Source organism: Buteo buteo, chromosome 30, assembly GCF_964188355.1.
Source record: "Buteo buteo chromosome 30, bButBut1.hap1.1, whole genome shotgun sequence".
Classification (NCBI taxonomy): domain Eukaryota; kingdom Metazoa; phylum Chordata; class Aves; order Accipitriformes; family Accipitridae; genus Buteo; species Buteo buteo.
In genome coordinates this window covers 1,642,789-1,659,822 of record NC_134200.1, presented here as the reverse complement: position 1 = coordinate 1,659,822, position 17,034 = coordinate 1,642,789, and the positions used below count along the sequence as shown (strand labels likewise).

Genomic DNA, 17,034 nt, shown 5'->3' with positions numbered 1-17,034 from the left:
ATGTCCTGCTCGAACTGACCATTTCTAAAGAAGCCATTCCAGCAGACTGCCTGGACACCTGCATTTCCCAGTGTCCATCCAGCTTTCCTCCTCTCATTGGTCTCTACCCATTCAAACACCTCTCAGCTACCCAGGTGCTGCTCAGAGGTTCAGGTGCTTTAAAGCTTGCCTTGTCTTTCAGTGGTCTGCTTGATGGTCTCTTGAGCCAACTCCTCCATTGTGTTTGTACCTGTTCTCCTGAGTATCTCACTGAAAGTGTTCCACTAAGGTGACCCAGAGCAGAAAGTGGACTTCAGTGGAGGAAGCTTGGACTTCATACATTATTTTTTACTAAGATATTCCTTTCTTTTTCTTTTTCTTTTTCTTTTTCTTTTTCTTTTTCTTTTTCTTTCTCTTATTAGCAGGTAAGCAACATTCTTCTGTGATTGTGTGCAGCTGGTTCTCCAAATATGCCAGTGGGAATCTGTGCAAATGAGCTGAATCATTCAGCTACAGACTTTACTGGGAAAAGCTTAGATTTGTGAAACCCTGATGCAAGTCCTAGATGGCCAATGAGAGAAATGACAGATGGAGTGGGGGGCAGAGATCGATGATGACGATGGGGCACAGGACAAAGATGGCCTGTACAGTGTCTGACAGAAGTGATCTTACTGTTGTCTACATATGCAGAGTTCATCCGGTGATGCTCTGGATCCATGTGGATTGGAGAAGGCTGATATCACTTATTCTGTAAGCAGCAAGACAAAGAAAACTGGAAAAAACCCAAGAAATCCTGATTTCTTATTCCTTATCATTTTGATCTTCTCTGCTTGGCTATACTCATGAAATTTCTGCAACAAGCCACAGAAGATTTGAAGATTTAGGGACAATTATGCAGAGAGAAGTGGCCTGTTAGGGTGTTTTGCGTGTTAAGGAGCCCTCTGGTGCCCGGTTCCTGAACTGCAGATACTGAAAAAAGGAGCAAGGGTCTAAAGAAGAGGAAGGTACAAGAAAACCCTGTTTCTGAGGGCATCAGAGGCCCCACCGAGGGCCAAAGCTGACAAAGCCGTGAAGGGAATGACCAGTCAACGTGTTGCTCCCTGGGGGCTAATGATGCAAAAAATTGGAGACACTGGTTGCAGATGGCAAATAGAATCATAGAATCATTTAGGATGGAAAAGACCTTCAAGATCATCGAGTCCAACCATCATCCATGCCCACTAAACCATGTTCTGGAGTACCTTGTGTGCTGGTGGCTCTGACCGCATGTAAGCCCTTGGTGTTTGTTAATCATCAGAGTGACCAAGCCTTCCCCCCCCAGGGCCTGGCAAAGGAGGTCCTTTTCCTCACGCATTGCTCAGGGCTCTACTGAGGGTCAGTGTGACTGTGTGGGTGGATATTTGACTTGCTGGTAGATTTTGCTGCTTTAAACACAAAACTGTGGTGTTCTGGGGATTTGGCAATGCCTGTGAATTCCCCACAACCTGTCCAGCTTCTTTCATAGCCCTGCTGACAGTCCTGAATCACCTGAAATGTCCCAGGCCCAGACTTGTTTGCATCCCCAGATTGGATCCACATCCCAGCACTGCATTGCCATTACTCCGGCTGCTGCTGCCGCCCTAAAATCACAGCTTGAAATATTCCACAGTAGCATGAATGCCACTTGCTCCTTTGGGTCCTCTTCTGGCCTGTAACACACTCTCTGCTACGCACAGCCCGCTCTCTCCCTCCACTCGCCCGTGAGCATCACCATCATTGGCCCACCTAGCAGCTCTGTGAAGAAGTTGTCCCAAGGTCCTTCAGGCTGTTGGCACCCTGTTGCTTTGCCTGGCCAGTGAATGCCAGCGCACTTCCAGTCCCCCATAGGCACCTGATCATTAACCTGGAGACTTCCTCGGCTGCTGACAAAAGACCTTTTCTCTTTCCTCTCCCATGATCAAGTAGTTTGTAGCTGCCAGCACAATGTCACTCTTACTGCCTCCTCCGATCCTCAGTGACAAAAGCTAACGCAACCTGTTGCCCGTCACATAGTGGACCTCCATAAATCCAAGCTTCCCCTTCATACACAGGGCATCCACTCTTCTCCTCTTTCTTGCCTCCATGCTACACTTCCTGGGGTTCCAGCAATGTAAAGGGACATAAGATTATCTGTACAATTCTATCCTTAGAGCCCTAGACCTAAGGAAGAGCATTTTAAATGATGCCTCACAGAGTCTGAGTGCCTTCCTTACTGGGATCACAATAGACCAGGACTTCCTGGTGAAAAACACTCCCTCAGTACCCTTGATTGCAGCCCCTCTCCTCCCATGGACTGCTAAGGGTTGTGGTTTGCTGGGTAAGCCCTGGCGTGATCCTCATCCACCGCTGGTTGTTCCCCTTTCCCTTCCAGAGTCTTGCTTGAAAGCACAAATGCCTAGGAGACCTTGCTGGTGGTAACTGAGGCAAGGAAGACATGGGCAATCTCAGATCTCTGTACACCAATTATCAATTAATTTAATAGTGGTCCCGTAGTAATTGTCTTTCTTCTTGAACTGTTCCTGACATAGCAGCAGCTCATCTTGGTGCCCTTGAATTCCCTTTTGAGTTTCAGCTGAGTTTTGGTGTGAAGTATGGTTGTGCTTTGAGGATGCTGTCTTTGAAGGCAAGATGTACCCAGGAAAACTGTTCAAATGCTTGGGCTGTTCCTTGGTTGGATCATCAAGGGAGTGAGAAAGGACCCCAGTGTGATGTTCTTTGTGATGAGGCAATGCCTGCAGCTAATGGGTAGAAGAAGGGACAGAATTTGCCTCTCTGATGGCATCTGATGACTGGTGCCTCTGACTGATGGCAACCGTCAATGGCACAAAGGCACCAAATCATACCCTCTGAGATGCCATCTGGGGTGTCTGTCGCAGACCCTCCCTGAAGGAGAATTGCTTTTGGTGTTGGACCTGTGATTTCCATGCCAGCCCCGGCATCTCCTGTAGCTCTGTGGGCCTGGATCTCAACCTGGAATTGAATAGCTGCTCTGAATTTTGTAGCCCAAGGTGGGGCTGAACATAAGACAACAGCCAATATTGTCACTAAGATCTAGTAAATGCAAAAAGATGGAGAAGAGCTCTGCTAGGCACATGACTCCATACCAGCAGAGGAATAGGTCTATAGGCCACCCTGAACATCATGAGGAGGGACAGGTTCCTTTGCCCTTAATTTGGGCATCGGATGCCATCTCAGTTGGCCAAAGGAAATTCCCAGGGGCTGCAAAGAAGAGGTGCTCAGATGTTGTCCTATCTCTATATCAGCCTGCACATAACTTCAATCTGTCTCTATAACCTGCACATCTCTCTGACCACCTCTGGCACCTCCAATGTCACCAGACATTTGCATCTGAACACCTCACTCCTGGCCTCCATCACCATAGTTAGCATGGGAGCTGAGACAAGGAGCTCACGTGCAGGTGCCTCTTTACTGCAGACCTGCACTGAGGCAGGAGGGATCCCAACTCCTGTGGGTTTGTGGTGGGCATGAGAGGGAGCTGAGTCCCTTCCAGCCCCAGGAGTACAGACCCAGCATGAGATGTCTCCATGGACTCAGCTGGCTCCCTTCCCTCAGCAGGGCTAAAGGAGATCCCTGCCTGTCAGTGTCTGCGTGTCCTGCCCAATGATGGAACAAGAAAGAGGCTGCCCAGGGAAGTGGTTCAATGAACCTCATAGGAGGTATTTCAAAGACACGGTGTTAAGGGACATGATTTAGTGGTGGACTAGCTGGTGTTAGGTTCACGGTTGGACTTGGTGGTCTTAAGGGTCTTTTCCAACCTCAGTGATTCTATGATTCTCAGAAAAGTTGATTCTTGGACCCAAGTCTGTCTCTCAGCAGAGCAATGACCCTGCTGGAAAGCAGTGTCTCTCCCCAGGTGCGGGAGGGAACATCAGTGATTGCTTCAGCCTGTTTCCCAGCAGGTTCCCCTGGAGGCCCAGGGACACCTGGAGGGAGCCCAGAGAGGGAAGGAAAATTGTCACCATGGGCTGGTCCTCTGCTGCTGAGCTGGGCTGGGCTCCTGGGACAGAGGGAGCTCCTGGCAAGCAGGCAGCGCTGCAGAGAGACAGCTCTGCCCAGGAGCAGGGCTGGGGGCACTGCCTGCAGGCATCGAGAGGAGACCTGCAAGGCAGAGAGAGCTTAAAGGCAGCGTGGAGTGGGAGGATGCTGAGAGCTCACTGCGGGAGAAATCTTCACAGCCCTCTGCATGGTGAGTCTGTGGGTGCAGGGCAACAGAGCTTCAGTTCCTGCAGGGATCTCCGAACACTGGCACAGCTGACAGTGTATAGGATTTGGCAGGACTGTCTTTGATTCTCTGTTGTAGAGGAGAAGGGTGTGCTCCAGAGCAGGGCTTCCCTGCTGCCCTGTCAGAGGGACAGGGCATGAGGGCTGCCTTCTCCTGGCACCAGCTGCAGGGCTGTGAAGCCGGGTGTGCATGCAGGGGTGCCCAGGGCTGTCCTTCAGAGCAGGGTCCTGGTGTTTCAGGGGCTGAGTGGTGGAGCAGGGACTTTGCTGCCTGCCAGGGTCAGCACTCAGCCTGCATGGGGAACCCCCCATGACAGCGTGGGGAGAAGGTGTGGGTGAAAGAAATGAGCCCTGGAAGGGCAGAGCAGGGTGCTTCTGCTGTTGACAGCATGCTGCGCAGGTCACATTTGCTCACAGCTTAAGCTTAGGCATGGATTTTGGAGAAGAACATCAAGGCAGCATTTACCTTTAAGGTAAGGAGTCTTTGCTATGAATTTTTCTCATCCTCGTGAGTGGTTGTGCAGTGTGACATTAAAATATATTTCTCCCCTCTGGAGAAGGCACCGAGATTCTAGTTGTCCTTAGGACTTGTCTCAAGTGCTCCTTAACCCCTGCACACACAGAGATGTCCCTGGGCAGTTTCCGGCTGCCAGGAGGGGTCTGCAGGGCAGAGCTGAGCACACAGCCGGTGGGATGGGGTCTGTGAGCAGGGACAGGGAGGTGACAAGGGGACGGAGAAGCAGCTGCTGACAGGGAGAGCTCCAGGCAGCAGAGACAGGGGCAGGGAGAGAGAGGGAGCTGCTCCCAGAAATGCCATGGGAGGGGGATTGAGGCACCTCCCTGCCATCAGTGGAGAAAACCCGTGGTCTTTTGTCCCACCCAGCAGAGCCTCTGCCCTTATGGCCATGGGGACTCAGTCACCTTCTCAGTTGGGTCAGCCCTGAAGAGAAGAAATTATCAAATGCCCTACCATCTGTCCCTCTCCTGCCTCCATTGGCAGCAGGTCTGTAGTGTTCATCCATTTTTGTCCTCCTGTCCCTGCTCCTCTTGTTGTTGTCACTGGAGAGGAATGGGGAGGGGGGATTTGGGTGCATTTCAGAGATTTGTCCATGTGAGTTAAATATCCCAGTCCCCTTCTAATCCCCAGGCTCCCAGTGATGCAAATGACAAAACTCTCCTTTCAGGATACCCCATCTTTAGGACATTTGCTTCTTTCCCTGCCAAAAGTACTCCTGAAGTGATGTGTGGAAACCAGAACAAATACTCAAAACAAAATCCCCAGTTTGGGTTGAAGTGGGAGTGACAAAGCTGCAAAGCTCTTTGATATGACAAATGGATTTAATCTAAGATGACCCCATGTTCCTATTTACCTCTTGCTGTAGGTCACGACTGACTCCCCTGGAGCCCACAGCAGAGCCTGCTGCTCCCAGTGGCACCCTCAGCCAGCACCAAGGATATATCTCAAGAAAGGGACCTGCCAAAGGTCTTTCTGAAATAGGAGAGGCAGCTTCGGTGGTGTTTCTATGAGAAATGCATTACGTTTAGCTCAGAGAATTTTCATCTAACTTGTCACTGTCTTTACCCTCATGAACAGTGCCCCATGTCAGGAAGAAGCTAATGTCCAACAGCAGCTCCATCACCGAGTTCCTCCTCCTGGCATTTGCAGACACATGGCAGCTGCAGCTCTTGCACTTCTGGCTCTTCCTGGGCATCTACCTGGCTGCCCTCCTGGCCAACGGCCTCATCATCACCACTGTAGCCTGCGACCACCGCCTCCACACCCCCATGTACTTCTTCCTCCTCAACCTCTCCCTCCTCGACCTGGGCTCCATCTCCACCACTGTCCCCAAATCCATGGCCAATTCCCTGTGCGACAGCAGGGCCATCTCCTACTGGGGATGTGCTGCACAGGTCTTTTTCTTTCTCTTCTTGATCACAGCGGAATATTCTCTCCTCACCATCATGGCCTACGACCGCTACGTTGCCATCTGCCAACCCCTGCACTACGGGACCCTCCTGGGCAGCAGAGCTTGTGTCCACATGGCAGCAGCTGCCTGGGGCAGTGGGTTTCTCAGTGCTGTGCTGCACACGGCCAATACATTTTCACTACCACTCTGCCAAGGCAATGCTGTGGGCCAGTTCTTCTGTGAAATCCCCCACATCCTCAAGCTCTCCTGCTCACGCTCCTACCTCAGGGAAGTTGGGCTTCTTGTGCTAGGTGCCTGTTTAGCATTTGGTTGTTTTGTTTTCATTCTTTTCTCCTATGTGCAGATCTTCAGGGCTGTACTGAGGATCCCCTCTGAGCAGGGACGCCACAAAGCCTTTTCCACGTGCCTCCCTCACCTGGCCGTGGTCTCCCTGTTTATAAGCACTGGCATGTTTGCCTACTTGAAGCCCCCCTCCATCTCCTCCCCATCCCTTGATCTGGTGGTGGCAGTTGTGTACTCGGTGGTGCCTCCAGCAGTGAACCCCCTCCTCTACAGCATGAGGAACCAGGAGCTCAAGGATGCCCTGAGGAAAACGATGAGCGTGTGCTTTTCAGAAGCAATTAACTGATTGTTTTCTTTTGCAGAGCATTCATAATGTAACTCATTACAGGCCCAGCATGTCTTCTAAGATTCTTCATTGTGGTGGCGGTGGTGTTTTCTTCATTTTTCTAGTGGTAATGTGCACAATGAAATTTTATTATTCACCCCACTTCTAATTCACTGTCTACCTGTAGAATTTGACCCGGAGGCTGTGTAAATGAGGCGCAGTGCTCTCTCTGGATTTCAACACAATAAAACACCCTGCAGCAACTTGTTTGCCGAGATCCTTTTTCTGAGATCTTGGTGAAGCTGCAGGGCAGTGCCTGTGTGCAGAGGGGAAGGGGAAAAGAGTCTCAGCACAGCAGCACTGCCAGGCAGCACCAGCACTTGGTCTTCCCAGAGCTGCTCTCTTTCCACTCCCACACTCTCCTTCTGAGCCCCTGGCTCGGTGTAAGGGCTGAGTGCTCTGGCAGCTCGGTCACAGTCCTGCTGTGTGGCCGGAGTCTCGAGGGAGAATCTTGGTTCTGAGGAATTGCTGTATTTACACTGGCTTTGTCACTCTGTCCCCTGCCCCACTGGCCACTGGGACCAGGGTTGCCTCAGCTGCCTTCCTTGTGCTGACAACACATTTAGAGAAGCCCTTTTGGGTGCCCTCCCCATGAATGGCCATTTCCATTGGCCCCTGAGCTCTCGTATTGCTGGCTCCATCCCTGCACCCACAGGCCAGGTGTCTGTCTGCTCCTGGGCAGGCTGTTCCCCCTCCAGCCTCCCTGCACTTCCTTCTGGTGTTGGACCTCCTAAGTCAGGGGGGTCCCTCTTCATCCACGCTGACCTCTTGCCAGGCCCTGCTCGACTTCTTGTGCAGCAGGCTGGCTTCTTCCTGGGCTTTGAGGATGTTCTCCCTGAAGATCCAGGAGGGTCTCACAGCCCCTTTGTCCTCCAGGACAGTCTCTCCTGGGTTCAGCTGGGATAGAGCTTATTTTCAGAGGAACCTGGGAGGGGCCACAGCCGGGACAGCTGAACTGAACGAGCCACGGAGCTATTCCATACCATGTGACATCATGCTCAGTATAGAAATGGAGAGCGGGCTGGGGGGCAGGGGGGGTGTCTCTCTTCTTTTGGTAGGGGAACTGGTGGAGTGTCAGGTTCCGGTTGGTGAGCAGTTGCACTGCGAAGCACTCATTTTGTATAGTCTTTTATTAGTATCGTTGCTGTTGTTGTAACTTCTTTTTTTGTGTTGTCCCAGTAAATTTTCCTTACCACAGCCCATGAGGTTCTGGGTATTTTTTTTTTCTTTTCTACTTTCTGGTTCTCCTCCCCATCCCACCAGAGGGGAGCAGGAGGAGTGAGCGAGCGGCTGCGTCGTCCTTTGTTACCAGCTGGGCAGAAACCAGAACACAGTCGAAGCACATCCTCAGTTACCTGAAAGCAGCTCTCCTGCAGTCCCACACTGTCATTCTGCCAGTTGTCATACTTCTCCACCATCTCATGGTGGTTACAGTCATGGCTGCCCTCCTCCTTCCCATCCCCAGACAGATCCACTCTCTCTGTCAGGAAGACACCAGCCCTAGACAGCTCATTGAGTGTCTCTGTCAAAACGCTGTCTTCCACACCCTGCAGAAATCTCCTGGTTTGCTTGTGCCCAGCCCTGCTGCCCTCCCAGCAGACTGTGGGGTGCTTCAACTCTCCATGTCATCGAGGTCCTGTGACCGTGAGGCTTCCTCCAAGGCAAGGCTCTGTGCACGCCAGCCTCCCCTTTGCACAGCTCCCCTCCACCTCCTCACCCTCCACCTGCCTTCCTGAGAAGCCCTTGGCACCCATGGCTGCCCTCCCACCCCTCCAGCTGTCCCACCAGGGCTCTGCCGTCCCCGTGGGGTGGGGGAGCACGTTGCTGCCTGCCCAGCAGAAAGGACAGCGCTGGGGAGGGGAGAGGAGAGGCAGGTAAAGGGGAAGTGTTTTGGTGGGTTGACTGGGAGGTGACTCCTGTTGCCAGAAGAGGATGATGCAAGGAGAGGAATGGTAGGTGGTAGGTGGATTTTGAGGTCACTTCTTTGGATATAACCCAATTGGCCAGGTGCTGAGGCAGGCGCAGTGATGTCACCTGGAGTGTCGGAAAACCCAGCCAGCAGTGCTGAGATCTTGGGAGAGGGGAGATGCAGAGGAAGGTGAAGATGGCAGGGCTGTGAGGTGGGGTGTGAGGCCATTTCTCTTGCTGCTTATGGAAAAAAGTAATGGCTATGACTCACTAGATAAGGAGAGGAAGGACAACAGCTGCAATTGCCAAGACTGTATTTCTCCACATCAAAAGACATTCTACATCAAAGGACACTCATCCTTGAGAAGATCTACCAAATCTGCATAGTAACAGACCTGCACAAGTGAAGAAAGAAGAAGCAGGACAAGGCGGAGACTTACAAGAAAGGGGTACATGAAATGTATATAAGGAATGTAACTGTAACCTAAAGTTGCGAGCTTGTGGCGGAGCATTGCCTCCCCGGCCGCCCAGCGCTGTTTTGCTCTCTTATCGCTTGCTAATAAATTCGATTTTTTTATCCAATACAAATTGGCTCCTCCAATTTGTCACGAGCGTTTATAACAATAGCGTTAGATTAAGATTTCTAATAATTATTTACCACATCTCACTTGTACAGTCACCTAGCAGCAAACCAGGTTCCACGGCTGGTACAAAATACTAAAACCATCAAAATATTTAGACATACCATACAGAATGTATGGAAATACGCTATCAGTGTGACTGAATAAACACTCGCTGTCTCCTTTGCGCACCCTTTGCACGGAGCGAGGGTCTTTGAGGGAGTCCAGGGGAGGAGGTGACGCGTTGTGGGGGTCAGACGATGGCCCCCAGCTGCGGAGCACTGCCGGGCTGCGACTGTGCCGAGGGAGAAGGCGAGCGGGGCTGCGTGATGCTCCCCGACGCTGTGTTTCTTCTGCCACGTCCCTGCAGGGCTCCTCATCCCTTTTTTATTGATTTCTCCATCTCACTATCCTTCATTTCTCTGCTCCTCAGCCTTTCTCCCTCATTTTATTTCTCCCTTTCTGTTCCTGTATTGGGTCTGGCTGAGATGCAGTTCATTCTCCCCATAGCAGCCCTCAGAGCCCTGTGCTCTGCATCGGTAGCTAGAAAGGTGTCGATAACACACCAGTGTTTTGGCTACTGCTGGCACAGCAGCAAGGCTGTCTCTCCAACATTTTTGCCCCCCTCACTGGCAGGCTGGGGCTGGGAAAGATCTTGGGAGGGGACATAGCCAGGACAGCTGACCTAAACCAACCAAACAGATATTCCATACCATACGACGTCAGCTCAGATATAAAAGCTAAGTAAAGGGAGACAGAGGGGGGGCATTTTGTCTTCCAGAGCACCCACTACATGTACCGAAGCCCTGCTTCCTGGGAAGCAGCCAGACATCGCCTACTGATGGGAAGTAGAGAATAACATCATTTGTTTTTCTTTGCTTTCACTTTATTAAGCTGTCCGTATCTTGATGCACAAGTCTTTTGTTATATTTTCTTTTGTTATATTTTCTCCCCCCTGTCCAGTGTGGGAGGCCAGCAGCAGAGAACGGACTCTGGACTCCGGAGGAGAAGTCTTTGACTTACTTGGGAGACTGATCCAGGTGGTGCCATGGGAAGCAGCTCTGAAGGGTGAAGGAGCATGAGCAAATCTGACAGGCCTGACAGGACAGCCTCCTCCCAGCACAAGAATGATCTCTCCAAGTACCCATGCAAAGAAGTATTCCCCTCAGGAGAGAGCTGTTGCATTAAATGATAACAGTCAGGAATGAGAGAAAAATCACTGGTCTGCAAACTTCATGCCAGAGGTTACACACTGTGAAATTAAGAGCTACCTTGTCAAGTAAGACTGAATGACAGGAATGAAGTTAATGAAATTAAAGAACTTAAGTTTACGGACATGAAGAAGTGCTGTGTTACAATAGGCCACTCTACAATAGGCCACTCTGAGGGAGCCTGGATCAGCTCAAGGCTTTGTGTTTCAAGAACAGAACACCAAATGCATGGCACCACATGAACTCCTGGAGCCTTGTAAAAACACTCAGACCTCCAAGAGTACAGCGGTGCCTCAGGGAGGTCCTTCCCTCGCACATCTTGAGGTGTTTCCTCCACTAGTCGTTCTCGGATCCATGAATGGTGAATGGAGAAACATGGTCATTATCTGAGGAAAGCCTTGAGAGCTTCCTAACTTCTCAGTGGTGATTAGGCAGTGAACCTGGAGAATGCATGAACCTCCTGGAGTGAGGTCTTGTTACTGCAGGGGAAGTGAGAACCTTTTGGGAGACTCGTGCGAGTGCCGGGAGAGAGCGGGGTGCGTGTAGCAGAGAGTGTGTTACAGGCCAGAAGAGGACCCAAAGGAGCAAGTGGCAGTCATGCTACTGTGGAATAGTTCAAGTTCTGATTTTAAGGACGGCAGCAGCAGCCAGAGCAATGGCAGTGCTGTGCTGGGATATGGATCCAACCTGGGGATGCAAACAAGTCTGGGCCTGGGACATCTCAGGTGATTCAGGACTGTCAGCAGGACTATGAGGGAGGCTGGATGGGTTGTGGGGAACTCAGAGGCATTGCCAGATCCCGGGAACACCACAACTTTATGTTTAAAGCAACAAAATCTACCACCAAGTTGTACACACACCCACACTCACACTGACCCTCGTTAGAGCCCTGAGCAATGCATGAGGGAAAGGACCTCTTCTACCAGGCCCTGGGGGTCAGGGCTTGGCCACTCTGGTGATTAACAAACACCAAGGGTTTACATGTGATCAGAGACACCAGCTCATTGCCTTTGCCACCTGCAACCAGTGTCTCCAAGTTTTTGCCTATTTAGCCCCCAGGGACCGACACATTGACTGGGCATTTCCTGCTTGGCTTTGTCAGTGTTGGCCCTCAGTGGGGCCTCCAACGGCCTCAGAAACTCGGGTGTTCTTCTGCCTTCCACTTTGTCAGAGGCTTGTTCCTGCTTTCAGTATCTGCAGTTCAGGAACCGTGCACCAGAGGGCTCCTTAACATGCAAAACACCCTATCAAGCCATGTCTCTGTGCATAACTTTCCCTAACTCTTCAAGTCTTCTGTCGCGAAATTTCAGCAGTGTAGCCAAGCAGAAAAGATTGAAATGATAAGGAACAAGGATTTTTTGTTTTTTTTTCCAATTTTCTTTGTCTTTCTGCTACCAGAAAAAGTGATATCAGCCTTTTCCAATTCATATTTATCCAGAGCATCACAGGATGAAGTCCGAATATGTAGGAAAGGTAAGATTGTTTCTGTCAGACAGTGTATGGGCCATCTTGCTCCTGTGTCCCTTCACCATCGTTGGTCCTGCTCCCCCGCCCCCATCCATCATTTCTCTCAGTGGCCATGTGGGACTTGCATCATGATTTCTCAAATCTAATTTTTTCCCTCTAAAGTCTGTAGCTCAATGATTCAGCTCATAGAATCATAGAATCATAGAAGCATAGAATCATTTATTTTGAAGAAAGACCTTCAAGATCATCGAGTCCAACCATCAGCCATGCCCACTAAACCATGTTCCGTAGTGCCTCTTCTACACGTTTTTTTCATACCTCCAAGGATGGTGACTCCACCACTTCCCTGGGCAGCACATTCCAATGTTTGACAACCCTCTCAGTAAAAAAATTGTTCCTAATATCCAAGCTAAACGTCCCCTGCCACCTACTTGAGGCCATTTCCTCTTGTCCTATCTCCAGCCACCTGACAGAGGAGACCAGCACCCACTTCACTTTCAGGGGGTTATAGAGAGCAATAAGGTCTCCCCTCAGCCTCCTCTTCTCCAAGCTAAACAACCCCAGTTCCCTCATAAGACTGGTGCTCCAGGCCCTTCATCAACTTGGTTGCCCTTCTCTGGACATGCTCCAGCACCATGTCTTTCCTGTAGTGAGGGGCCCAACACTGAACACAGGACTCGAGGTGTGGCCTCACCAGTGCCAAGTACAGGGGAATGATCACTTCCCTGCTCCTGCTGGCCACACTCTTTCTGATGCAGGCCAGGATGCCGTTGGCCTTCTTGGCCACCTGGGCACACTGCTGGCTCATATTCAGCCGGCTGTCAACCAGCACCCCCAGGTCTTTTTCTGCTGGGCAGCTTTCCAGCCACTCTTCCCCAAGCCTGTAGCGCTGCATGGGGTTGTTGTGACCCACGTGCAGGACTTGGAACTGAGCCTTGTTGAACCTCAGACAACTGGCCTCAGCCCATTGATCCAGCCTGTCCAGATCTCTCTGCACAGCCTTCCTACGTTCGAGCAGATCAACCCTCCCTCCCAACGTGGTGTCGTCTGTGAACTTACTGAGGGTGCACTCGATCCCTTCATCCAGATCATTGATAAAGATATTACACAGAACTGGCCCCACTACTGAGCCCTAGGGCACACCACTTGTGACCGGCTGCCAACTGGATTTAACTCCATTCACCACAACCCTCTGGGCTCAGCCAGCCAGCCAGCTTTTCACCCAGCAAAGGGTACACTTGCCCAAGCCATGTGACGCCAGCTTCTCAAGGAGTATGCCATGAGAGACAGTGTCAAAGGCCTTGCTGAATCCAGGTAGACAACATCCACAGCCTTTCCCTCATCCACTAGGCGGGTCACCTGGTCATAGAAGGTGATCAGGTTGGCCAAGCAAGACCTGCCTTTCATGAACCCATGCTGACTGGGCCTGATCCCCTGCTTGTCCTGGACTTGCCATGTGAGTGCTCTCAAGACAAACTGTTCCATAATCTTCCCTGGTAACAAGGTCAAGCTGACAGGCCTGTAGTTCCCCGGATCCTCCCTCAGGCCCTTCTTGTAGATGGGCATCACATTGGCAAGCCTCCAGTCCTCTGGGACCTCCCCTGTTGACCAGGATTGCTGATAGATGATGGAGGGTGGCTTGGCAAGCACCTCTGCCAGTTCCCTCAGTACTCTTGGATGGATCCTGTTTGGACCCGTAGATTTGTGAGTGTCCAGATGGTGAAGCAGGTCACTAACTATTTCCTCTTGGATTAAGGGGGGTATATTCTGCTCTTTGCCCTTGCCTTCCAGCTCAGGGGGCTGAGTACCCTGAGGATAACTGGTCTTACTACTAAAGACTGAGGCAAAGGCGGCAGTAAGTACCTCAGCCTTTTCCTCATCTCTGGTGGCAACATTCCCTTCTGTATCCACTAAAGGACAGATATTCTCCTTGGAATTCTTTTCATTGTTAACATATTTATAAAAACATTTTTTGTTGTCCCTTTTACAATAGTGGCCAGATTGAGTTCTAGCTGAGCTTTTGCCTTTCTAATTTCCTCTCTGCATGACCTAACAAGACCTCTGTACTCCTCCCAAGTTGCCCGCCCTTTCTTCCAGAGATAATAAACTCTCCTTTTTTTCTTGAGTCCTAGCAAAAGCTCCCTGTTCAGCCAGGCTGGCCTTCTTCCTCAGCAGTTAGTCATGCAGTGCCCCTTTGCCCTTCAGGATGGTCTCCCAAGGGACTCTCTCAACCAGTGCCTTGAAGAGGCCAAAGTTTGCCCTCTGGAAGCCCATAGTGGTGGTTTTGGTGACCCCCTTCCTTGGCTCACTGAGAATTGAGAATTCTATCATTTCATGGATGCTAAGCCCGAGATGGCCTCTGACCATCACATCTCCTACCAGTCCTTCCCTCTTTGTAAACAGTAGATCTAGCAAGGCTCCTCCCCTGGTAGGCTCACCTACCATCTGTCTCAGGACGTTATCTTCCACACACTCCAGGAACCTCCTAGACTGCTCACTCTGTGCCATGTTGTACTTCCAGCAGATGTCTGGGAAGGTGAAGTTCCCCACGAGAACAAGGCTGCACGATTCTGAGACTACTGCCAGCCTCCTGTAGAATGATTCACCTGCCTCTTCAACCTGGTTGGGTGGTCTATAACAAACTCCCAGCACAATATCTCCCTTGTTGGCCTTCCCCCTCATCCTCACCCATAAGCACTCAACTTTGACATCACAATCACAACCCATAAGTCCCTTCAAGAGGATCAGAAATAAGATCAGCCCTTCTACTCTCTTTGGAAACTGGAGCAGCATTTATCCTGTTAGAATCCCCTTTTGTGGTGGTTTTTCCTCACAACTCACATACCCGTGCATTTAGGACCGAGGTCGGTTTTGCAGCCCATTTCCTCATGTCCTCTCCATGGTCACATAGGTAAAACCAGAGGGCACCTCGTGGTGCGTACCTTCTATATTCTCTCTCTCTGACAGAGGAATGCTCACTCCTAATAGTTGAGACATTGGTCCTTACAAGTGGGGAGTAGGACATATCCTCTTTCATTTGTTGGACATCCTGGGACAGCTTCTCCACAGCCGAAATGCAGGCTTGTAGGGAGGAGGAGAGATTTTATTTGTATTGCTGGAGTTGCCAAGCCACTTCATCCACTGTTGGTGCCTCTTCATCCTTCCAGGTCATTATCGCCAGTGAGTTGGCATAGGACAATGGTGTGCTCCGTACAAACTTCCGCCACATGGGTCATGTGCGTGGGGCTTCGTCTGGATCTTTGGGTAATTGTGGGTTGTCTGGGTCCTAATGAATAATGTCTAGCAAGGCTAATTCCCTCAGGTATTGGATACCTCTTTCCATGGTGGTCCACTTGCTTGACTGACATAGAACATCTTCCTTAAAGGGGTAGCTTTCCTTCACGCTTGACAGGAGTCGCCTCCAGAGTCTGATGGCTTGTGTCCCTTTTCCAATTGCCTTGTCAATGCCACCTTTCCTGGCAAGCGATCCCAGCTGCTTGGCTTCCCTACCTTCTAATTCCAGGCTATTAGCCCCATTGTCCCAGCATTGGAGCAGCCAGGTGATAATATGCTCACCTAGACGATGGCTGAAATCTTTTTGCATATCCCACAGCTCACTCAAGGATAGGGATCGAGTGATTACCTCTGGTTCTGCCTCTTCCTCCTCTTCTTGTTATGACCCTGGTTCATCTTCATCCTTCACAAGGCGAACTGATGTTTTTGCAGATTTCTTCTTGTGTATGGGGGCAACTGATACTGGTGCAGTTGGTTTGCTGGATCATCCGATCGCCGGGGTTGGAATGCCTGCAGTGCCTGTTGCCAGGGTTGGAGTGGCTGCAGTGCCTGTCACCTTTTTTGTTAGATCCAGAGACCTTCTCTTCCCCTTGAGGTTCCTGAGTGGTGTTGAACAGGGCTCGACAGGCATGGGCCAGGCCCCAGCATGTTGCAGTGATGTGTGTTCTCTCTGGAGTTGCCACGGTGACAGCATACTTTTTCCAAATATTTTACTAGTTCTCCAGATTCTGCACTTGTTTGGGGTTAAGTTCCAAAACACTGGAGGTGCCCAATGTTCTATGTACTCGCCCATACTACCCTCCACACCCTGCCACTCAAAATTATCCAGACTTGGGGCAGATCTCTGGGTGATCTTAAATAGTTGTTTAACATTAAACAAGAACTAAACCACATTCAGGACCATGCTAGTTCCTAGCAAGAGGACCATGCTGGTGTCAACATCCCAAGGGTATCCAAGGGTATTTGAATTTTCCAAAATTCTCTAATGCCATGGTAACTAGACTGGAGGAGAAGGGAAAGGGTAGGGAAGGTGTCTCACCCTCAGACTGGCTCTCCGAGGAGGAAGGGTAGATGCTGTAATTATTAATAGTTTCCCACAGATGGATACCAAAGTATAGAGGTGACGACAATGCTGAGTGCAAATACCGGATTAATCCCACAGCCAATGACTTTATCATACCATAAGCCAGTATTACACAATACATCAAAGCGAAAACCTTAATCCACCTCCCATGGATGATAAGCAGCAGCACGGGGACTACATACAGCAAGCAAGATGATACATAACAGAACTCTGAAAACAAGTGGCACAACTCTAAGACCTCATAAATCAGCATAGTGACCATCAACTATTAAACTAATATAATGAATGCTTGTAACAAATTCATTTTAACAAGCTGTGGTCAGGTACGTCATTATCTCAATCCTTCGTGCCCCATGTTGGGTGATAAAAAGGACTGTCATGGTTTAACCCCAGCCAGAAACTAAGCACAACGCAGCCACTTACTCACTCCCCCCATCCTGTGGGATGGGGGAGAGAACTGGAAAAAAACCAAGTAAGACTCATGGCTTGAGATAAGAACAGTTTGATAGAACAGCAAGGAAGAAACTAATCATGATAGTCACAATAATAAATTGACAATACTAATAATAAAAGGATAGGAACATTCAAATGATGCACAATGCAATTGCTCACCACC

The 17,034-nt window shown here is 50.3% G+C and overlaps 1 protein-coding gene across 1 annotated transcript; it reads left to right on the top strand.

Moving 5' to 3' along the window:
- The first annotated feature begins 4,158 nt into the window (after window positions 1-4,158).
- LOC142025778 (olfactory receptor 14C36-like) lies at window positions 4,159-6,795 on the top strand. The gene is made up of 2 exons (XM_075018463.1): window positions 4,159-4,204; window positions 5,834-6,795. Exons 1-2 carry the CDS (start codon window positions 4,159-4,161, stop codon window positions 6,793-6,795), a joined length of 1,008 nt encoding a protein of 335 aa, XP_074874564.1.
- The last annotated feature ends 10,239 nt before the right edge of the window (window positions 6,796-17,034 follow it).